At 50.5% G+C, this 23,849-nt stretch overlaps 2 protein-coding genes across 3 annotated transcripts in view; one reads left to right on the forward strand and one right to left on the reverse strand.

Annotated features, from left to right (window-relative positions):
* The window catches only part of SND1 (staphylococcal nuclease and tudor domain containing 1), a 423,196-nt gene that overhangs the window by 359,949 nt on the left and 39,398 nt on the right, over positions 1 to 23,849 (forward strand). The gene's annotated exons all lie outside the window — the stretch shown is intronic.
* LRRC4 (leucine rich repeat containing 4) lies at positions 1,412 to 4,087 on the reverse strand. Its single transcript, XM_042923848.1, has 2 exons — positions 4,020 to 4,087; positions 1,412 to 3,841 (listed from the first exon to the last, which is right to left on the reverse strand). Exon 2 carries the CDS (start codon positions 3,739 to 3,741, stop codon positions 1,789 to 1,791), a length of 1,953 nt encoding a protein of 650 aa, XP_042779782.1. The 5' UTR covers positions 3,742 to 3,841; positions 4,020 to 4,087; the 3' UTR covers positions 1,412 to 1,788.

Genomic DNA, 23,849 nt, shown 5'->3' on the forward strand with positions numbered 1-23,849 from the left:
TCTTCCCCTCCCACCTTACGTCTCCCCTCCCTTTGCCTTTTTTTCTTTAAATAGAAATGACTTGGTTAATGCTTATAAGGATCTATAGGACCTTATTCAATTTAACCCTTTGGGGACATTGGATTAAAAATTGAACAATATTTATTAAAATACAAAAATACACTTTTCTCACATTACAATCAGTGTTCTTTTGTTGGCATTCCCCCCACCCACCCATCCCACCCCTTTCAAATCTGAACCCTTTATTTCTTTTTAAAGCTAAAATAATAAATGAAAGAAGTTACAGCATTAAATGGACCAGAATAACAGAGATCTCTGCCTTCCCCGCCCACGCCCACCCTTTCTCCTCCACCTCCTCCTGAGGTCGGCCTGGGAGAGGGAAGCCTTCCCCCCACTGTGCCACGTTCCACAGGACTCCTTGCAGAACTCACTTCTTGTGTGCATGTATATCACTTTTGTTTTAACTGTGGATTCACATCTTTTTTGTGAACCATCCTGTTTAGTAAAGGCTTCATTGTACTTGAAATGAGCCTGTGCCCTTTTTCTCTCTCCACTCATGTTCTGCCCCCACCCCATCACCACAACCAGTTGACATCAGCTGTAATAATCCCTAATGAATCAGCATTTAGAATAGTCACCAAATCACAAGCATGAGAAAAGCTTCCACTCCCCCAAGCTCCCCAATCCCAGCCTCTCCTCCTTCTCCACCTTAAAACAAACAAAACCTTTATAAAAAATCATAAAATGCCATCATTGTCTACAATCATTTGTCAGATACCGGGAACAACAGGTGGACATGGCACCATGCTAATTTATGGCCTCCTGTGAATACATTCTCTCTGCTTCTGCTCTCCCTTCCCACCCCCCCTCTGTGGCCGCACCCCCTTGGGGGGGGGCCTCCTCCCCCTCAAGGGAAACCCTGAATAGACACATGCCCTGCAGAGAGTGGGTTAAACCCATCTGCAGGAATCTGGTGCAATGTGAAAGCATTTGACTGAGAGCTACGCCAGCCCCCTTCCTTCTCTGCTCCTTCCCGAGGCGCGCTGTCAGGCGGGGCACGCGCGTGTCCCAGTGCACAAACCAAGGAGCCTTGTGCACATGGACAGACGGAAAGACCGAGCCCCTTTAAGGAGTCATTTAAATTTTGGTGGTTTTCCTGTTTAAAATACATTTACAGATCTATCTTCCCCTTGGCCTCTGAAGAAAAAAAAAAATTATTGCCTCTCAACACTTCAGCACAGTACAAATTCTCGGTGCTTTTTTTTGTATCTCTTTTTAAAATAAATTTGCAAAGACAGCTCTCAGCTTAAGAAAGGTGTCTATAGAAATGGGTATTCCTGTATGCTGTGAAGCATCTTCTAAAAAATGACAGTCTACCCCCACCCCCACCCCACCCCTCAGCAGCCCACACCCTACCTCTTTAGGGATATTTGTTGTTGTTTAAGTTTATCTTAGGAGTTTCAGCCTGGTATCAGAAATCCCTTCTGGCATCATAGCAAGTTGACTTGTGGCTTCTACCCCACAACGTTCCCAAGAACCCCACTCCCCCCTTTAAATAGAACTTACAAGTTAGAAAATAGTTTTGTTTTGAATTTTTGTTTTTAAATTTTAATATAATCTGTTTCTTTTACCAGCCCGTAGATTTAATATAGAAGCATATACAAGAAAAAGTCTCTCCCCACTCTGTACAAAAGTTGCTGTCTTGTGTGTGTGTGTGTATGTGTGTGTGTGTGTGTGTGTGTGTGTGTGCATTCTATTGCATTTTGTAAGTTTTTGGGGGGAGGGGAGTCATATTTGAGTTTCCTGTACCTTGTCCTTAGTATGGGTCTGAATTATATAAGGTTCAGAGATTGTGGTGACTGCGGGGTGCAGAGAGTTCCCCAGGCTGTTTTCTGTCCAGTGGGCCCCATGTGCTGGTTTGTAGGTGTTGTAGTTAATATGGTCATGAATTGTGGGCAGCACTACTGCCCCCTCACCTGATACACCGGACGGAGCTGCTGTTGCTGCCGCAGACGCCGCCGCTGGGATGTCTTCGTCCACCTGGATGATCTCAACTGTCCGGGCGGCTGTGACTGTACTCCTCTGCTGGTGCCGCTTACGAAGTTTGTAGAAGACAATCAACATGGCGGCAGCTAGCAGAGTCACTGCCACAAAGCAGCCGATGATGATCTTGGTGGTCTTCATGACTTCATCCAGGCTGGTCTGCATCTTATCATTGGTGTCTGTCGCGGGTACCTGCTTGGGCACACGGGTGGTCTGAATGAGCACCGTGGTGGAGGTGGTATATGCCGGCTGATAACCAGTGGACGTCGTAGGAACAGGCTTGTACTTGCGCGTCGTATCCTCAGGTGAGATCTCAGTGGTCTCCACTGTGACTGTGGTGAAGAAGCTGTAGTTGGAGGTGTTGAGCTCGGCCGTGCTCACGTTGAGGTAGGCCGAGGCGTTGGAGTTGCCTGCCACGTTGGTCACCATGCAAGTGTATACCCCGGTGTCTGAGAGCAGCACGTGGGAAAAGTTCAAGGTGCCGTCGTTGAGGACAGAGATCCTTGGGTGGCGGGAGGCGTGGCTGAGCACTGTCCCATTGGGCAGCAGCCACTTCACGGAGGACATCGGGGGAGTCCGACACTTAAGTTCCACCATCCGACCCTCGGAGATGTTGAGATCCCGAGGGGCATCCATGATGAAGGGGGCAGAGCACTGGAAGGAGGCCTGGTCCACCTCCACCAGGTAGCGGCCACGCATGTGCAGGGGAGCATGACAGCGGCCGCAGCAGGTAGAATTGGTGGGTATGTACTCCCGAAGCCACCAGGCTAGCCACAGAATGTCACAATCGCAGTTCCAAGGATTGTGGTGTAGGTGCAACTCCACAAGGTACCTCAGTGGGGTGAAGAGGTCATGGGGCAAAGAAGAGAGGTTATTGTGGGCCAGGTTGAGTTCCACAAGTGAGGCCAGCCCATCAAAAGCGTTCCGCTCAATCAGGCTGACCTGTGAGTTCATGACCCATAGCTTCTTGAGGGAGCTGAGGCCGTGGAAGGAGCCAGGCCTGATCTCAGGGAAGTGGTTCCCTGACATCTCCAGCTCCTCCAGCCCCACCAGGGGGGTCAGATTGGGCATATCTTTAATGTTGCACATGCCCAGGTTCAGGTACTTGAGGTTGAACAGTCCCTCAAAAGCGCCCTCAGAGATGTACTCCAGCTTCTTGAGCTCCCCCAAGTCCAAGCGCATGAGGGAGGGCACCCGGTTGAAGGCGTAAGAGGGGATGCTTTCTATGGGGTTGTTGCGAAGCCAGAGCTCCCGCAGCTTGGACAGGTACTCAAAGGCCCCGCTGGGGATGACTGTCAGCCAGTTGTCAAACAGCTCCAGGGTGTTGAGGCTGGCCAGGCCGTTGAAGGCCCCCACCTCGATCTGCCGGATGGAGTTCCTGCCCAGCTGCAGGACCTCCAGGTGGTGGAGGTGGCGAAAGGTGTCGGCCTGGATCATCTGGATATTGTTTTCCATGAGGTTGAGGTACCGGGTGTTGGAGGGAATACCCTGAGGGACCTCGGAGAGGCCCCGACGGGTGCACACCACCTTGCTGAACTGGTTACTGCACGAGCAAACGGATGGGCAGTTCTGGGGCCCGGCGGAGGCGGCAGCGGCGATGGCTGCACACAGAATCCACACTTGCGCCGTGAGGTAGACGACGGGGAGCAGGACGGCATTCCAGGTGTGGTGCACAGTTACCTGCCACAAGAGCTTCATGGTGTGGCACGTTCATAATTCACCATCGCCTGGGATTTTGGCTCGGAAAGGAGAACCAGCCCTACCCCGGCTTAAATGAGCTAGGAGCTCCTCTTTCCATCTGGAGAAGGAGGTGGGGAGGGGGCGATTAGAGAGACGGAGCGGACCGGCGGAATAAAAGCATGCCCAACTAAAGCGTGGCCCCTGTCTCCAGCCCCCCTCAAGGCAAGCCCTCGGAAAGCCGAGACTTTCTCTCCCCCGCGGCAACCATCCCCACCCAGTGAGTCGCTGTCACCTACCTCGGAAGGAAGGAATTGGCGTGGTGTCCTTAAGCGTTCTCCACGGGAGCCGGCCACGTCGTTGCCATTCTTACTTCTTAGTTTTAATTAACAAAACGGGGGGAGGGGGGGAGTGGAGGGGGCGGGGAGGGCGGAGGGGAGGGGAGGGGAGGGGAGGGGTGGGGGAGACAAAATGGCTTCTAGTAAATCCGGAGCAGGCTACGGCGAAGCAGCGGAGTTGAGGCGCGCCGGGGAGAGCCGAGGCCCGGCGGGCTATGCAGGTGCATGCCCCCCCCTCAGCGCGAGGAGCGGCGCCACCAGCGCTTCCCTGCTTTGTCCTTGGACCCTGGCACCGGCTCGCACCAGCCACGGGGGAAGCCGCTTCATCGCCGGAGCGTGCCTCCGGCGCCCCCAGCCCGCTCCCGCGGCTGCCACCCGGCGGGGGTGAGGGGGCGCCCCGAAGCCTCCCAGGCCGCGTTCGCTCGCTCGCTCGCTCGCTCGCTCGCTGCTGCGCTGCCCCCTCTCCTTGTGTCGGCGGTTCCGGCCGGAGGCAGCTGATGCAGTCGTTCGCCCGCGGGGCTGCGAGAGTTAAGAGGAGGTGTTCGCGGCTCCTTCGCCCTCCCCAGACACACACCCCCTTCTTTGCTCGCCTCTTCTCTCAAGGGTTAAAAAGACCAAAACTGGGCTTAGTTTCCCAGCCCGCCGTCTGCCGGCGCGAGGAGCAGCAGTCCGTCCAGCCCCCTGAGGGTCAGCGGCGTGGAGGCAGCGCCGGGACCAGGTCCGCCGGCCGGAGAAGCGCGCGGCGGCCGGGTCGCGCCCGCACCGCAGGCCCCTTCAGGGAGTCCGGGGGCGGGCGCGGGTCCGGCGGCGGCGGCGGCGGCCGCAGCCCCCGGTGGCGCGCAACCGCCCGCCGCCGCCCGCCGCAGCCGGGCCCCCGGCGCGCCGCCGGCTCTGGCTTTGTGCGGAGGGAGCGAGTTCCGGGCTTTGGCTCGCGGCGCCTTCAGTGGCTGCGCCGCCCGCGGACTGCTGCAGCGGCCCGAGCGCCGGCGGTGGCGTGAGCAGCGGGGGTCGCGGCTGCGGGGAACGCTCCGGAGCCCGAGAACATGGTCCGCGCTGGCTAGCGGCGGCGGCGGCGGCAGCAGCAGCAGCGGGGCCCCTGCGCTCGGCGCCCACCGTCTCCTCCTCGCGCCGGGCTCGCGGTGTTGCAGGCAGCAGCCACGCAGACTGCTCTCTCATCCTTTTGTCCTTCAGTCAGAACGTGAATGTACTGCTGACGCATACTGTTCTGGGGAGAAGATTAGCGTGATGCAGTGCTCTTATGTATTAACACCGCTCCCCCTCCGCCGCCTGCCCTCGAGGGGTTAACGCCGGCGCCTTCCAGCGCCGCGCAGCCCCGAGCTCCGCGCCTCCGTCCGACTCCCTCCCTCCCTTCCTTCCTTCCTTCCTCCCTTCCTTCCTTCCTTCCTTCCTGCTTCCTCTCTCTCCCCCACCCCCCACCCCCCTCCCCGGCGCTTCCTCCCCGCCCCCTTTAGGCGAGGGGAGCGGAGCGGGCGAACGAGCCGGAGTGAGCGTCAAGTGAGGGGCCGCGCGCAAGTCGCAGGCGTTCGCAGCTATTTTGGTCCAGCCGAGGGAGCCGCCGGGTGGCCGCTGATAGGCTGGAGCGGCGGGGCTGCTGCGGGAGAGACCGCGGTCCGTGCCCCGCCCCGCCCCCGGGCGCCGGGCCCCCTCCGGCTCCGGACGCGGTGGGCTCCGGGGCCCGGGAAGCGGGTGGCGCGGCGGGGTTGCTGCAGTTGGCCGGCCTCCCGCCCGGTCCGCGTCATCCTCACCCCCGCCGACTGCTGACGGGGCGCCTGGCCGCGCGCGGCCCGGGCAGCATACGCGGAGTTCGGAGATGCACGGTGGGGACGCGGGGGCGGCTGGGGCCTCTTGGAGCCAGAAGACCGAGAGCCTGGGCTCCGCGGGCCGCCCCGCGCTGCCGCACAGATGCACATTCGTCCTGCGCCCCCCCCCCCCCGCCCTCGCAAATTTTCTCACCCTTCCTCGGTTTTAACTTTTAAATGGTAGTTTTCTTGATGAGGGCTGCAGGGAGGGCAAATGGTGGAAGGAAAGGCCAAGTGTGGGGACCCCGGGGAATGACGACCCGGGACAGCACAGCAGCCGGCAGGCAAGATTGAGGTGAACTACCAGAAACCAGGGGAGAACCCGTTCATTCACGAGCGGCAGCCACCGCTTCTCACTCTTCGCAGCCCAGTGTCGCCCTTTCTCTTCCCCAAGCCTTGAGAAAGGTGGGTCTTAAACCTTCCGCCCGAGGGCTTCACTAGCTGTTCTGTGTTGCTGGGTCTCAGTGAGAACTGCGTAGCAACCTGCTTCTCCTTGTGGCGAAGAGACCCTGGGGCATCTGACAGCCCAGTGTAGGAGAACAGGACTAGGTCAGCCTTTTCCCACCCCCGAAAAAGACTGCCCTTTTCTCTGCTTTGTGGGGGTGGAGCCATCTGTGGCTAAGCCCTGGGAAGCCCGTAGAATATGGCATTGGCTCAGTATTGCTTCTTTTCAGGCGCTGCCTCCAGACTCTTCTCCGTGTGCCCCCACCCCTCCACCTGGGCAAGCTTGCTTGTTAAACCCCTGTCACCTGCTTGTGGGCTAATCCTGAAGAATGAGGAGGTCCTGGATTTCTCAGCTCTGAGTTCAACCACGCTCGTATCTCGGGATTGCCTGCTACCCAGTAACCTGGGCAAGGAGTTCTTGAATTCCTGGAAACAGTTCTGTTGTAGGAAAGCTGGATTCCCCATTGTTTACCAAGACCTTTTGATCATGCATTTGCAGTCAAATAACAACTTTAGTCGTTCATATGCTGCCTTAAAATTACGTAGTAAATGGCGGAGCCAAGATGTGAACCCTGGGAGAGGGCAGATGTGTAGGAACTTGAGCATGGAAGTGATTCCCCAGTTTGCTCCCAGTGGATGAGAATCCAGGTTTCACTCATGTACTTCAAAAGTCATTTACTAGGATGCTTATCTACTACTGCTCTACCATACTAAGCATAGATGCTTGGGTGGATGGCTGTGGACATAAAGATGTCTATCTGGATCTGTCCTCGTTCAGTCTTTGTTTATCAAGTGAAGTAATTGCCAGAGTTGTCTCCATTTTACAGACGGAGGTACTGAGCACAGGCGGGCAAATAACACGTTCAAGGTGGTACGTCCACAAAGCAACAGAGCCAACATTTCAGTCTGGTCTCCTTACCCTGAGCCCAGTGTTTTCATCGCTAACGGAAATGTCCATTGTGTCTGCACTGCAGAGAGTAAATGGCAGAAGCAAAGTTGGGGGAAAGACTGTATTAAAAAGTTCAGTCAAGGCTATATGAGAGAAATAGAACGAAGGGTGGGGGAGGAGGGGCTGAGAAAATACATTCTTTAACTTGTTTACTCACAATAACTGATCAAGAGAAAGAATGAGAGAAATGGAGGTAGATCAACCCTGATAACAGGCTTTATCTGGGCTCTTGAGTGGCTCCTTTTGCTCTCTTTACTAAAGCTTCATCTGTACGTCATCAGCTTCAAACAGGGCCTCCCCCCTTAGAGATCCAGGGAATGTAAACCTATCCTGATAGGGATCTGTGGAGGAGAATCAGAAGCTTACTGGTGGGAGGTTCCTCTCCTGGCCACAGCTGGCATTGAGCCCGTAGCATGCCAGAGGACACCCTGGCCAGAGTCTGATAGCACCCTGGAGTACATGGCTGCCCCTACCTCCTCAGGCAAAAGAGGGGCTCTGCCCAGACTGGTTTCCTGCCAGTGTAGGCAAACTCAGACCCCATCTGTTCACTCCAGGCACTGCCAATGAAAGGTTATGCCCCCATACTGTGTAGGTGGATGGAAGGGTGGGCTATCTCGCATCAAACCAGTACTGAGTAATGAGGTTGTCTCCCAGGAAATATTTGCGAGTGATGGATGAACACGAACACGCCAGGGTTGGTGTTGGAGTTCTAGACGGGGCTGCTTTGCCCTCTGTAGGCCCGCTGAGCTGAGCGAGCACCGTAGAAGCTACAGACTAGACTGAGGAGGCTGTGGGGCCATGGCAGCACACGGCCCTTCTGAACTGTGAGTGGCGCTGAAACCTCTAATCCTGTAACCTGCGTATCATTTAGCCGTCGCCTGTTGCTCTTCGTGGCCCTGGTTCCGACAGCTTCCTCGGTTTGGAATGGTGCAACCAGGAAACAAAGAGAAGAAGAGTGCTTAAACTGTGAGAGGAAGAGAAGGAAGAAACACTGAGTCGAGAATGTTTCCACTTGTGGTTTCAGAGAGAGACTGGTGTCATGAAGTGATGAGGCAAGGCCCTTGTCAGCAACGTGGTACCTGCCCTGAGATTGGGAGACCCGAGTTCTGGGTTTTCTGCCACTGACTAGACAATGTGACAGATCTTAAAACAGCTCTAAACAGTTTAAGAAAATAGACTAGAATGTTCCTTCCAGCTCTTTCCGGCTCTCATAGTCCCTGATTCCCACCTCTTCTCAGATACGTAGCTCTGTGGAGAAAGTTGATCCATTGGGATAGTAGCCAAGTCTTGGAAATGAGCCACAAAGTTGAAGAGAACGCTTCCTTTAGTTTAACGTAGAGATCTACATTGCCAGAGCAGAGTAGATCACACTTTGTCTTCCCAGCTACTGAAAAGGCTCATAGATCACAGAATATTAAAGATACTTTGGAGATCAGCTGGACTCAACCTCCCACTAATATCATTAATCAAGTTCAGAGAAGCTTAGTGACTTACATAAAGCCACACGACTAGTACCAGAGTCTGTCATTTCTGAGCTCCTTCCCTCAATCAGGACGACAGTGTTTTGGCATTTAAGCCTGGGGCTTGAAGATTTTTCCGAACACCTGTCTTCTGTCGTCTTATGTGCAGGTGGTATCCTTAGACCTTGTTGGACTGGGACAAAGATAGGTCTTCACTAGAGCCAGTCTGCCATTCTGAGTGACTTTGGAATCCTAATAAGAAATGAAAGAAATGGTCATTCAGGGGACTGACTCTAAGAGGACCCTGGACTACCTCACTCAGCCAGGATAATTGGGCTCCTGGTAAATCCCAGAGCAGACTACTCCCCACCCTGACATGGATCCCTGAGGCATTATCTTGAGCAGCCACTAGATGTCCATAATGCCTCATAGGGTTTGCCAGGAGTGAGCAGTCTTCGGCAGGGTACTACTTTGGCCCCCGATAGGCTTTTGGGCCCCTTAAGGTAGGTCCCTCAGTGGTAGAAAGATCACATATGCTCTGAAACCCTGGTTCCTGTTTTCAATACTGTTGGGCTGCCAACCCTACTTAAGCACTTTTTCCATGTTTATACTTTTTATTCTTCCATGTGAGTGAGGAACCGAGCAAGAGCAGACAGAGGAGGAGAAGGTATTTGGGAAACAAGAAGAAAGGAAAAGAAAAAAATAGCATGGGAATCATCCTCCACAAAGGGAAGGAAAGACATCAGTTGATTGGTGAATCAGCAATAACAAAATAGTGTAGGAAACAGTCTGTATGGAAATAGTCACCTCCTCCTACCCAAGGCAATGAACACATGTTGTCTATCCGCTCCCTCCTGCGTTTGCATCTCTCACTCACACCCGTGTATGCAAATACCCCTTCAGGGTCAGTAGGTCATGAAATTTCTGTTTAGTGGATAAAGTCACCATTGTGATAGTAATAAATAATAATAATAATAATAATAATAATAATAATAATAATAATAATGTTTTTCTTGACTGCTCCTTTAGTGAAGCTGTGGGTATGTTATTACTACCCATAGTTGTGACGGAAATGGATTTTATTCCTTGAGCCCGGCGATTCAAGGTGACACAGTTGTTCTAGAATTACCTACTCTTCCAGGTGCCCTCAGAATCCACTATTCTTTTCCCCCAAGAACTCTGTTCCTTAAGGAAATAAGAAGGAAGTGCACAGAAAAGCACTTTCTCTACAGGTCCCATCCAGAGCAATTTGCAAAAACCTGAGCAAAGAACAAGATGCTTAATGAGAAGGGCAGAAGAAACTATAAAATAGTAGGGACTTTCCCTCTCCAGAGGCTAGTTTACCGGGGCTTACGATTTCTTTGTGGGCTGCCAGGCCTGAGTGAAGGGAGAAACCTCCCAACGCCCACCCCCCACGCCCCCCATGGCCTCCTCTTTTAGAGAAGGTGGTTTGGTGCCTATTTTAGCCACAGTCTCCTGTGTGTTCAAACAGACCAGAAGCCTTAGAAATGTTCACCTCTGCAGGTACACTGGCCCATGATAGGCTCTTGTGTTGTGCCCTTCTGTTTAATTCCCTTTGGATAGCGGTAAGCGTAATGATGTCAGCAGCATCTCCTTGGGAGTTTGTAGGTACTTGGCACTGTTCTCACACATTTAATCCTCACACGTAAGGTGTGGTGGGTGCCATTGTGTTCTCTATTTTGCAGATGAATTTAAGAAGCTTTCTTAGGATCACAGAACTAGTAAGTGACTGTAGCAGTTTCTTGAGGCTGTCATAACAAATTACCACACATTCGGTGGCTTAACATCAGAAATTTGTTCTCTCGCAGTTCTAGAGGCTAAAATTGCAAAATCTGGCAAGGCCACGATCCCTCCAAGGGCCCTAGGGGAGAATCTGTTCCTTGCCTCTTCCAGCTTCTGGTGACTGTCGCATTCCTTGACTTGTGGCCGCATCACTTCAATCTCTGCCTGTGTGGTCATGTTGACTCCTCTTCCGTCGGTCTCCTCTTTGTGACTCACAAGGACACTTGTTGGATTTACAGCTGATCTAGGTAATCCAGGGTGATCTCTTCACAGGATCCTTAACTTAATCATATCTGCAAAGACCCTTTTTCCGAATAGGGTGATACTCGCAAGTCCGGGGGTTAGGATGTGGATATCTCTTTCCGAGGCTCATTCAGCTTACTATAGTGACAGAGCCAGGTTTCAATCTCAGATCTGTCTAGTGCCCAAATTCTAAATCACTGCCATGTGCCACTTGAGAGGAAGAGAAAGGTAGGGGTGCCTGAGTGGCTCAGTGGCTTAAGCGTCTGACTCTTGATTTCAGCTCAGGTCATGATCTCACAGTTCGAGAGATTGAACCCTACATCAGGCTCGGCGCTGATGGTGAGGGGCCTGCTTGGGATCCCGCTCTCTCCCTCCCCTGCTTGCGTGCGGGCTCTCTCTTTCTCTCTCTCTCAAAATAAATGAACATTTTTTTAAAAAGAGGAAGAGAAAGGGAAGGGCACGTCTGACAACCAGCAGGTGACTCCTCCACATACCTGTGCTTGAGGGACAGAGGAGCAGACTACGATCTGTACAGCCACTGGGAAGGAAGGGAGTCCCCCCTCAGTCAGCTCAACAGTTAGGACATAACACATGAGCCAACTGGAGGGGGCAGGCTGACTAGACAAACCTGAGGAGTCTGCATCCTGTTAAGTTCTTTTTGCTTCTCATGATTCCTTTTCTTGGTAATTTGCTCACTCTTCCTTTACATGGCCTCTAGATTTTATCCCAAAGATCTTAGAACGAATTTAAGCATTTACCAGTAATGGTGGAAGTACCTTTTGACATTATTACAAAAATTTGTTTCACCTGTAATCTTGAGCTTCCTGCTCATTGGAGATTAAGAGACCAGATCGGAGTCCCGCAGATACAGACATGGGACCGGGAACTATATGTAGAATGGCCTTTCGAGTATTGCTGCCATAAATTTGATCCTTCATCAGGTCCATGCCTGCAGTTAACCTTTCCACAGACAAACGCGCCATGGGTGTATGCATTTATTCATATTTTGGTTGCGAGAAGCCCAAACAATTTTTTGTCCCAAACTGAATCCCACAAGGTACATTAGGGCATGGGGGGAGGCGGCGGATGTATGTGTGCTTGTGCGTGTGCTAGTGGGCATTGTAGTGATGGTTGTGAAAGTATCCTGGAGTGAGAGGCCTGGGTTCAAATCCTGTTCTGCCTCTTGCACACTGCATATAGAAGTTACTTCTTTAAGGCTCAGATTCTTCATATGTAGAGTGGGATTCATAACTACATTTACTGTGTGGTATTATTGGACTAGAAGGAAGTAAGGGCAAACAGTCAATCTTAGCTCATTGTAGCAGCAGCAGCTATTATTTTCTAACATGGAAACTAGTGTAGAAACAAAATATTGTATCCAAAGTCAGTTATTGAGACAATCCTTTTTTTTCTCCCCTGCCCTCCAGGACTTACCTGTTCTTGGTATCAGATCTTATTTAGACCTTGTAATTCTACATTAAAGATAATAAGATGATTTTTGTTGTTTTTACCAGTTAATTTTTTCTTTTAACTTGGAGATAGTTTTTTGATTTACAGGTCAAAAATAGTTCTGGTGTACCCTCTACTTGGTTTCCCCTAATGTAAACATATGACCATAGAACATTCCTTCAGATCTAAGAAATGAACCTATTAAAGGCATAGATTTTTCCTCTTGCCTTCTCCAGTGTATTCTCCATAGGTGCCAAATTGATCTTTGTGACAGCCTATCAAATTGTTAACGATTTGCTGAAAATGCCCCGGGTCTTCCCTTCCTAATTCAAACGATAACCCAACTGCTTACCGTAGACCCCAGGCCCTACGCCATCATTGCCTTGCCTGCACCTCTACCCTCATTTTGATCATCTTCCTCATTCCCTACACTTCAGCTGTACAGCTCTTCATTCTTCCCTTGGAATGGTCTAAGCTGGTTCTCTCCTTTAGGGTGTTTGCTCTCTCTCTCCTCTACCTGGAATGTTCTTCCCCTGTTCTTTAGGTGGTTAACTCCTTCCAGAGCACGTTTCTTCTGAGAGACTTTCCATGACTCCCTTGTCTAACCTAGTCCTATCACTCACGGTCACATTACTGGTTTTACATTCTTATCTTGTTTGACCTGATCTGGAATCACCTTGTTTACGTGTTTGTTCGCTTGTTTATTACACATCCCCATGAAAGCAGAGGCCCTTCCCATCTTCTACCTCCGTCATAGTAGTACATTATTTCAGAGGAAACAGGAATATTCTTTGGCCCATGTGAATAAGAGCTGAGAGTGAGAGTTTTCTTGGCAGTTGTGGTACGTGAGGGCTGAGCCGAAGAGTGAGTATAGGTGCACAGATACACTTCACTGTGCTCAGGCACGCATATGCCTGTCACTTTCAAATTTGCTAAAGTGCATTTTCTCCAAAGGGAGTGGGGGCTGTTGAGCCTGAAATAGGGAACACCAGGACAGTAAGATCAAATGCTTTGAAAGTGGCTGTGCCAACGCTTTTTGCTAATTAAAGAATGTTAGGACAATCACCACTAGCAGCAGTAAAGGGCGCCCCATTACCTCGCTTTATGGAGAGCTGGGTAAATTTAAAGGCAGCTATAAATATCCCACTGAGTGCCTGAGCTAGAGCACAGTCGGGAGGCATCCAGCCGGGCAGTGAGAGGAGCCCCGCGCTTCTGTCCAGGGTCCTCAACTCTATCAGCTGTCAGTCCCCAAATTCTGCATGACTAAAGAATAGGCGATTCCATCAACAAAGTCATGATTTAAAACGCTCAGGGCGAAGACAAAGCAAACAGCTGTGTGGGGAGTCTGACTGGGAGCCTCAGCCACCTGGGTCCCTCTCGGGCTTTGTCACTGACTTCCTTTCCCTTTGGCCCTGAGGGAACATATTTCTTGCTGTCGTGACTCCATTTTCCTCAACTATGGGTGTGTCACAGAGGGTTTTTTTTATGGTCCCGTGGCTTTGAGCTATCCTCCTGGGAATATTCTAGAGCCCCTGACGGAGCCGCTCACTGCTCCGTGAGGGGGGAAACTTAAAGTTTAGAAAGTGTGAACAAGAGAAGAATATACTTCTTGATGCTCACCCGACGGAATTTCTGACTGAATTTGAGAACGGAATTAGAGAATTGGAAAAGCTCAGGTTGGAACTTTTCCTGTGTCTTAATCTGTTCAGTTTAGCTTAAAACCTGTTGTGTCCTTTTCAGCACTTGCTTGAGTCCCTTGTGTGGTCTCCAAGCCACTGTGATGATCCCCTCGGTTTGCAGAGCCGTGCCATTTTGCCACTGCCTCCTCTCTGCTGGCCCGCTCCATCTGTCGTTCGGTTTCTTTGTGGGTCAGCATCTGCAGCCGTCAAGCTGCCTCGCGCAACTTGTTCATTGTTTTCAGTTCCGTGCTGCCAGCTTCAGCTATGGCTAGAGTTTTCCCGGTTCTGGTTGGCGTGGCCTTACTGGTTCACCATCCACTACTGGCCTAGTGACGTGGGTTCGTTTGATCTCATCTAAGGAGCTTCAGAGATAGAACTGGAGGGACCCTAATGGAAATACGGGCTTTTGTCTCTCAGTTGCCGTTGTGACCGTCCTCACCCCACCAGATCCCTGAGCAGGACAGGCTCTTTACCCGCAGAAGTGGAGGGGAGTGCACACTGGGAGCACCAGGAGACCAGCCGGGAGCTCACGCCCCTGGCTTCCCCGTGAGTCATCAAGCGACTAGTGGGGGGTTGGCTGACACCCAGGTTCCCGGACGCTGCATCCCTCTCTCATTCTGATGCAAGCCTCTCCGGGAGTTAGGCCTCCCCAGCCCCCAGCCTGGTCTTGGTCCGTGTTTTTAAATGGCGTCCTATGTGCCCGTGTCTCCAGTGGGAGTCACCTTTATGTCTAGAGGAATTAGGGGTAGATGAACATGAAATACGGATCCTAGCACCCTCCACTCCTCTCACAAATTTAGAAAGAGTTAGAATTCCTCGGTTGGTTGGTCAGTTGGCCCTCTCACACTCACATTCTCTCTCTTACACTTGTTGTCTCTCTCTGTTCTGGATTTGACCCGAACTGATAGGTAGATTTGTCTGTTTATACACAGAAGCAACATGACTCCCTTGAAACTTAAGCTTCGTGATGCCAGAATATCACCCCCTGGCCACGAATCCCCACCTTTCAGGTTTTGCCTCGCCACCAGCCAGGAGTGCCAGGCAGTGTGCTCTCAGGAACCTGTCGCGTTGGTCTACTTTAAACTACTTCTCTGAAGGACACGAGACTGAAATGGCGCTGCTTCTGATGAGGGCAACTTTGGTGGGGCTGCCAGCTTAGGATCTGGAAGCCTCCTGTCGTGATATGTGGGACACTGGCACCTTGCTAGGAGGAGCCCTCATTCGTGTCACTTTCTCGGTGACTAGGGCCAGTCTGTGTGGCGGTCCGGCGAGGCTGCTGGATCTGTATTCGGCGCACAAGCCACGGGGGGAGAAGAGTCTGTTAGGAGCCCTGCCAGCCAGTAACTCTGAAAGGATTCTTTGTGTAAGTGAGTCGTCTCTGGGCTGGAGAAGGGGCTGCCTGCCCCACCCCACCCCCCACTGGCCTCTCTGGCCTAGCAACTTGGTGGTGCTTTGGAGCTGGCACCCAGCCTTTGGGATCCCTCCCCAAGAGGAGGCCATCTTGGCGTCGCAGGTACACGGAGCAACTTCACCTTCGCCCCTCGTGCCGTGGCTTCTGGCAGTCTGCCTCCACATACCAGTCCGTGGGATCTATTTCAAGCCACGCGTGTGCCCACGAGACAGTACGTGAAAGAGAGACGAACGCGAAAAGACCACGCAACCAACAAATTGGGGGCGTTCTAATTCTCTGGCGGAAACCTCAGATAGGAAGATACAGACTGTGTCCACCACCGTGCTGCCCTGGTCCGTCCGTCTCTCAGCCAGCAGGACGCTTTGTTGGCCTGAGCCTCCTCAATTTCCTAGCCGATGAAAGTGGTCTTCTGCTCCTATGTCTGCAAAGGGGCAGGAATAAGACCCTCTGCTCCCGTGTAGCTGGCAGCTGCAGGGTAGACTCCTTTACCAACTTGAGACCAAGACGGGCTCCTACTCTGATAGGCCAGGCCCCTCTCTGGCCTTCGGCACCACCATCAACAGCCTTACCCCGTTTTCAGTGCCGCTCAGGGAGTTGGCTCCCCGCCAGCTCCTGCCTCCACCCGATTCTGCCTCTTTAAGAATGTTATTTGTTATTAATGAGTCTTCCAGACACATAACCTTGACTCACTTGCTTAGGTGAACGAGACCGTTCTCATTAAATACTGTTTTCTAGGAAGAGGAAGAATTAAGTAAGTATTGAATTTTTCTAAAGCCTCACATGTGAGCCTGGAGCACAGTAGCACACTGGCAGGGGAGGCAGAGGAGGAACGTCTTAGTCTTTGACCCCCAAAACGTCTCCATGTTAAGCCGCGTCTTAGAGAAGCCAAGAGATTGGCTGAAGTTTGGCTCATGGAGCCCATCTCAGAGGTGACCCCAGTTCTCCCTGCCCCCTCATTTCGGCCCTGCTGGCTTCCTCTGTTCCTGTCTCCTTTGCCAAGGCTGAAACCCTCTTTATATCTCATTTGCCCTAATTATTTCAAGTATATCAATCAAGGGCCCAGGGTCCAACTCTTTGGACAAAGATATGAAAAATAGTTGCCCATTTTTTAGTCTACCGTAAATTATGTACCTGTACTAAACATTCCAATACTTTGTAAAGAGTGTCCGTTAGATAGGCCAGTGTAACCAGATAAATCCTTTTTTGTTTTTAAAAGCATCTAGAAGGGCTGTGGAGCTGAGAAAGACTGTGTCTGGGGCCCAGAAACCGGCAGAGTAGCGTGTCCCGCACTGGCCTGTCTTAGCCTCCCCTGAGGAATGTTTGGCCCCCAAAAGGAGCAGGCGTTGCCCCACTCAAGTCCCCACCCACAGACTCCGGACCATCTTATGTGGATATTCGGAGAAGTAAACCCAGGGAGATACCTCCGTTCAGCGGGAGGAGCATTTTCCCCAAACCCAGCTCCCATCTCCAGTGCTCTGCTCCCACACTTGAGCCAGTGGCACCTGTGGCTTGTGTGTTATCCACTTCTCCGCTCAGTGCGGCCCAGGAGCTTTGCCGCCCCGATGTGTAGCACAGGAAGATTATTGAAGCCCCATCCGCAAAGGGACGAGGAAGCTTTTGAAGAAATGGGCTTTGGAGACAAATGCAGCCCTGCCTCTCTCCTAGAGCCCTTTGTTCTCTCCCCTCCCCCGCCTCAGGTCAGATGAGCAGAAATTATGAAAGCCGGTGACCAAGGAATTCTCTGCGTGGGCCCCGTGTATAGGCAACGTGCTTATTTTTAAAAACTTTTCCTTCCTTTCTCTCACCTTGCTGAAGTCACTCATTGTTTTTGCCCCCAAAAGGTAATAAAAGCATTTAGAATAAAGAAGGAGGCTTGTCTTCCCTTTCTCCTCTGTTGCCCCACCTTTTATTCCTTCTCTCAATCCTATTCCCAAAACTTAGAGTTAAGAGAACCTTCAAGAAAGGACGGCTTTGCTCTCATCCTCAGCCTTTCCCCCATTCAGTCCTTTTTCCACATAGTTCACATGGAGTAGAAGGAGTGTGCCTGTTTGTGCATTGATGGGTCTCCTTCAGTTATTGGGTACTTTTGTGTCTGTGGCCTGCTAATGCCATTTGAGTTTCTGAAATCCTTATTTTGCAAATCCACTTGTGTCTTGGGTTTAGCTCCCGATTACAGGATTAGCAGAGATTATAGGGTCTGTCTGATGTCTTCTCCAAGCTTTCTATCAGATTTATGGCTACGAATTGAGAAATTCATGCAATGATAAATTGGAAACTAGAGGCAGACACAGACTTATAGACTGCTGGGGAAAAAAAGAGAAAGAATCTCTCGTAAAGAACTGGAGTGGGAACCCAGCTCCCATCTGATATCCCTGATATTTGGATCAGAATCCCTTAAGAACCTAGAAACCTAGACTTGCTAATTGTCCCTTCACAGCTATGTTGGATCACCTGTGCCCTCTTTTCTAGACAGACTTCCTGAACCCTGGCCACCCGAGTCGTTGCATCCAGAAAGAATAAAGCTCTAAGCCAAGGCTCTGGGTGACTTCCTTTACTAAGAGCTGTCCTGTCATCAGCAGTTCCTGTGGCCTTGATCTTGTCAGTGCACATTACATCGCTCTCCTGCTCTCCACTGAGGAGCCCAAGAGGCTGAAAAAAAGAGAGATGGGCTTGGGATACAGAGCAGGCCCTGTGACTCAGACATATTAGGGGATGCAGCTACCTAGTTTTGCTGTGAAAGCTGTAAAAAAGACATGTCACCATGGAAAAGGCTCATGGTATTTAGGCTGTAGATGGTTTATCCTGCAAGTAATAGAACATCCAGGCAGGAGATTTATTATCTTATATAAAAAGTCGATCCCAAAGTAGGGCAGCTCCAGGGTAGGTTTGACTGAGATGTGGCTCCAGGTCAGAATGGACACCTTGGTTCTTTCCATCTTTTCTGATGTGCCATTCTGTCAGCATGACCGCAAGTTTCTTTCTTGGCTGCAAAATGGTTGCCATAGCTCCAGGCATTACATGCTCACATACCAATCTCCAAAGGCAAGAGAAACACAGGTTTTTATTTTATTCCTCCTCTTTTTTAAAAACAAAACATCCTTCCCCGCATGATTTCTTTTATTTTATTATCCAGATTTGGATGACACTTCTTTTTAGTGTTTTTAATCTTTAAAAAATATTTATTTATTTATTTATTTATTTTGAGAGAGAGAGAGAGAGAGAGAGAGAGTGTGTGTGCGTGCACACAAGCGGGGGAGGGGTAGAGGCAGAGGGGGACAGAGGATCTGAAACGGGCTCTGAGCTGAGAGCAGTAAGCACAGTGCAGGGCCATTACTCACAAACTGTGAGATCACGACCTGAGTCAAAGTCAGATGCTTAACCCAGGGCCACCCAGGGGCCTGGATGACACTTCTAAACCCTTGTGTGATTGGCTGAGACCAGGCATACATAGTGTCCATGAATCTGCAGTCAGATGCTCTAGCACTGAGGTATACTCCCATGGGGTCCGTGAATTTGGATGGGAAGAAAATTACATCTTTATTATTAACCTCTACCCCAAACTTAGTATTTCCTTTCAACATGAACGTAAGCAACAAGTCATAGTAAAACTAGTGTATCTATGACTTTATCACCAGTGGGAGTCAGATATTTTCCTATTACATCATAATAGTAGCAGGAATTCCAAAATATTGTTCACTCTTATCATTGCTTTAAAATTACAATTTTTAGGGGCGCCTGAGTGCCTCAGTCGGTTGAGCATCCAACGCTGGATCTCTGCTCATGTCACGATCCTGGCATTGTGGGATCAAGCCTTGCGTCAGTCTCCATGCTGGGCTTAGAGCCTGCTTAAGATTCTCTCTCCCCACCTCTGCCACTTTCCCCTGCTTGCGCTCTTTCTATCTAAAATAGAAAATAGGTAGGTAGGTAGATAGATAGAAAGATAGACATTATAATTTTTAGACCTTTTGTTTGATCTTGTTATTTAGTGTGTTAATAAAGCACATGTATTTACTATATCCTGATTTTGGTAGCTTTTAAAAAATATTTTAATAACTTTTGGTATAATTGGCTTCCTTTCCAATCCTGAATATTGGAATCTATTCTTTGAAGGGGTCCATAGACTTCCCTCCCTCCCTGCCAGAGAAGTCCATGGCCATAAAAAAATAGCTTAGATTCAGCATTTTCCTGAGTCACCTACAGATGTCACAAGAAAAAAATGATAAGGCAGTTAGTTGCCAGCAAGGAGAAGGGGAGATGACCACTGGATGGGCAATCAGTGAGCAGCCCTAATGCCACTGAGTGGTTCCTTCCCTGGTATTGCCTACCTATATTCATTTCACAACAGTGTCTCCCAAACTTCAGGTATTTTTATACCATTTATGTCATGTCACCAAATCCAGGTACCCCCATACTATTATTTCCTTAATACTTTTCTTTAAATCTCTTTATTTTTTTCTGGTATTCGTCATTTTAAAGGAAACCTCCTTAAATGGAAATGTGTCACTTACCATAGATGAAAGGAAACCTTAAACGTATATACAAAGAGTAAGAACACAGAACAGTGTTACTGAATTCTGGCTAAAGCCTATGTGCCCACCTGGCTCCGAGCCTGAGGTGTGCCCTCTTTTTGTTAAAGACAGGTTAGCACTAAACCAAAACTTTCTCCTTAATTTAATCAGAAGAGTTGAGGAATAACCGGTTATTGTTTTATGCCCTGTCACCCACTTAAAATAATTCAGTTCCCTGGGAAAAGCAGGCTTATGACAGACCCCTCATCTTATGAGGTTAGTATCACTTATGTTTCTGAACACATGTCATCTCTTAAAGATCAGTGCTTTTTAAGAGCTCACAAGCCACATCTCAACAACTGGTTCTGGGATTTGGTCCAGGACAGACTGTAAGCTTTGTTACCTGTGGTTCTTGAATTCACCGTTTTTCCTTTTCTTTGCCCTGATCCTTTTTCCCCTTTTCAAAGGTCAGACTAGCATTTGCCTGTCTCCTCGCTGCCAGCATCCCTTCTCTGTGATCCTGAAAGCGTATCGACTGTAATCCGGCAACTTTTGGTTAACTGATTAGGCTTGCTGTTATGCAATGGGACTTTAAGGGGGAAAGCATCAGTCTTGGAACCCCATGGCAGGAGAAGCAGAAGAGCCCCAAAGCTCGAAGAGAAGTGAACTAGATGAGCAAAGGCCCTAAAAGTCAGACTGCTGCTCCAGAGCGGTGCCGGGCCCTGGTCCCGGTGAGCGACGCGCGTGCAAGAGAGGGGCTGGGGCGGAGCATGCAACTTCAAGGTTCAGAGCCAAGGGTTGGAGTTCAGGTGTTTGAGGGCTAGAAGGAAGTTCAGATCTAGTCTCATCCCATGAGGAAACACAAGCTCAGAGAAGTTAAGTGGCTAACGTGACAGTCACACTGATATAAAGTAATGGCAGAGCTAAGATCAGGACCCAGGGGCTATTTCCACTCATTATCTTAAGACTCATGTCCTTCTGCCCAGTGTTAAAATTGGTCTGGGGTCACGGTCCCACCTTCCCTTCCTCACTTGTCACTGCCTCACCCCTTCTTCCTCACTTTCCCCATGCTCCTAACAGTGGAGCAGCACTCAAGCCCTCTCATTTCTGGGACCTTCTAGGACTTGTGTTGAAGCTGACAGAGAGGACCCAGACCTCTCGTTTATGCAATTCTTTTTGCCTACAGGCAGCCCTTAAGACAGGGGAGGTGGGAAGGAAACCCCAAGTGCAGGGGTGAGCACTTCTTTCTCTGCTCTCTTACCTCCTCCCATCAAGGTTCTAGCTGACAGGTGTGGTGGGATCTGAGGTCTGCATTCGTCTTCTTTCCTGTTCTTTTCTGGACCTCAGAGAACACAAGAGGTAGACAGACGCTCTTGGTTGGGGAAGGATGAGCACACAGCTGCGATTTCCAGGGCCTAAGCTAGAGAGATGGTAGTGATTTTTTTTTTTTTTTTTAATTTAGGAAACCCTGTTGAGAAAGACAGGTTGACACTTGCTGACCATGCTCGTGCAGAATTTCTCCTGGAGCTGCTAGTCGTGTGCATGTTTACGAGTGGAGTATGTCTTGTGGGCATGCTTCTTTGCCTGTGCACTGCCATCCCCAAGCAGGCCTCACACGCATCACGCCCCAACTGAGCGCTTTTCTTAATGGTTTGAAGCACAAATGTTATTGTCTTTGAGTTAAGTGGTTCAATTAGCGCTGATTGGAAAGAGTGGGATGAACTGGGGAAACATGCAGCCTGTTTGTTAACAGCCAGGGGAATGAACGGAGGGAAGGAAGGAGGGGTGTTGGCGCTGAACACTGCTTCCGGGGGAGCCTGGCCCACGCCATGGCTTTGGGGCAGAGCTGCCATGACCAATTTTTGTTTGGAGGTCAAGAAAGCAGAAAGCTATCGGGAGAGGGGTAGCGTGGAGTTCTCGAGCAATGCGGAGTGGATGTGTATCATCCCTGCTGCTGTAAGAGATCTTGGCGTCCCCACAGAAACTGTTCATCGCTTGGCCGCGTACCGCCTCACCCCACCAGCTTGGGGCCGCACCCTTGCCGTTAGTGGAGAATGCTCTCTCTGGTTTGCAGAACCTTATTCCAGCTGTTGGCATGGGTGTCTGTCTTGCTGCCTCCCAGAGAACAGGACATTTGGGGAAGCTAAGCAGGACTGCAGAGCCTTTCAGAGCTTCGAAGCAACCTCAGATACCTTGCCCCTGTAGTCATTCCTGGGAGTAGACGTGGGGCCAGAACCTCACCCCTGATCTGCTCCCTCTCCGGTCTTTCTTTTTTGCTACCCTAACAGGAGCAAATCCAGCATCATTACAAACCTTAGAATTGATCATTCTTCCCTTTCCATCCAGGTCTTTTGCATAAGACCCGTGTACTGTGCATTGTACTGTGGAGGGCTCGGTGATTGATCTGTCACTCTGCCGTGACCCCCAGAAGGTCTCTTCTTTCCACTCTGGGTAACAGACGGTGTGGCTACTCCCTGCTTTTATCCTCCAGCCCTTCCTCATTTCCCCATGCTACCCCTGTTCCTTCAGGGCCTCCCACAGAGGACAGCTTTCTCTTTAGGTGCCACCCTGACACAAGGCCCAGCAGCCCCCTCTTCCTTCTCTCTCCTCTTGGGCCCACCAGGGTTCTAACCACACACCACCCCTCAACTCGCGGATAAGACCAGAAGACCTGAGGAGCTTTGAGACTAATGACATGTCTGTGCAGCAGGATAGCATGAGGGTTAGCAACAGGGACTCAGGAATCACACCTGCTTTTCAGTTCCAGCCCTGCCACTCACTGGCTGCATGGCCTTAGACCTAAGGCTCTGAACCTCTTTAACCTTCAGTGTCCTCCTTATTTATAAAATGGGGGTCAGAGAGCCCTAGGTGTAGGAAGGGATAGCATGGTGAGGTCAGGGGAGCAGTGGGTCTCTGGTAGGGATGTGAACGTGAAGGATGTTCTGAAATGATGCCGTCGGTTCATCCAGTGAAAGCTTGGCCGGATCCAGGGAGGCCAGGGTAAACACACACAGAGAAAAGGTTTCCCAGAGAGCACTGCGTTCTGTAGTGAGGACACCTTCTGCCCCTGGCAGATGGCTCAGGTACCATATGATTGGTCCCATCCACTTTTCATAAGGAAGCTGAACCAAGAGCTGGTACACACACGTGTGTGCACGCGTGTGTGTGTAAGACCAGTGAACAGAAGGAGATGTTTACTGAGTTCACCCTTTTCTTGCTCTCCTTTTTCTTTTTAGCATGTGGAAAATTGTTTGAATACCCCTATGGACATGAAGAATTTATGCACAAACCACTGTTTTCTGGTGATCTTACCTCCATTTGTATATCATTTATAGGCCGATTGAGTCAGTGTGACCCTGCAGGTCCTGAAGAATCCCCACACCTCATCGTTCCCCTGCTGACCCCCTTCCCCAAACAACGTACCCCTAGAGCCTGCACTCTCACACCAAGGAGAGAGAGCCTGTCTAAGTTTTGCCTTCACCAACTTGAGCAATTCAGTTACTGTGCCATTTTGGGGAGATCATTGGTGCCCAGCCATCCAGCCAGAAGACCTTACTGCTATATAAAACCTGGGGAGTTGGACCCCAAGCAAGTTCCATGTGCCCTTGAGATGTCCAGGGGTTTTGCCATCAGAGCAGTCTAGGAAGAAAGCTCACTTTGGCCTCAGGTTCCTAGCTGATTTTTTTTTTTGGTCCTCCCTCACACCATTTTCCCCTGGTCTTTGGGCCCAAATCCCTCTTCCATTTATCACGTCGCCCGCAAATCCACTTTTTGTGCTGCTGCCAAGATCCTTCTCTGCATTCCCACAGCCATCTACCTGTGACCCAGCCCGCCTTCCCCAGAGAGTTTCTATAATTACTTGAGAGAACCATTGTTCCAAGAAGATAGGCAGAGCTGCCGAGTTGAGGGGCTCCGGGAGGACACAGCCGAGTCAGCCCTCCCAGGCAGAGGGAGAACGTCATTTCCTAGATATTTCTAAGCTCTTCTCTGCCTTGTCTCCATATTTAACATAGACTCTTAACCCC

The sequence above is a fragment of the Panthera leo genome, chromosome A2, assembly GCF_018350215.1.
Source record: "Panthera leo isolate Ple1 chromosome A2, P.leo_Ple1_pat1.1, whole genome shotgun sequence".
NCBI classification, from domain to species: Eukaryota; Metazoa; Chordata; class Mammalia; order Carnivora; family Felidae; genus Panthera; species Panthera leo.

Excerpts from the sequence above, each read along its gene's own strand:
- LRRC4 (XM_042923848.1), bottom strand. The coding sequence starts at position 3,741 with ATGAAGCTCTTGTGGCAGGTAACTGTGCACCACACCTGGAATGCCGTC.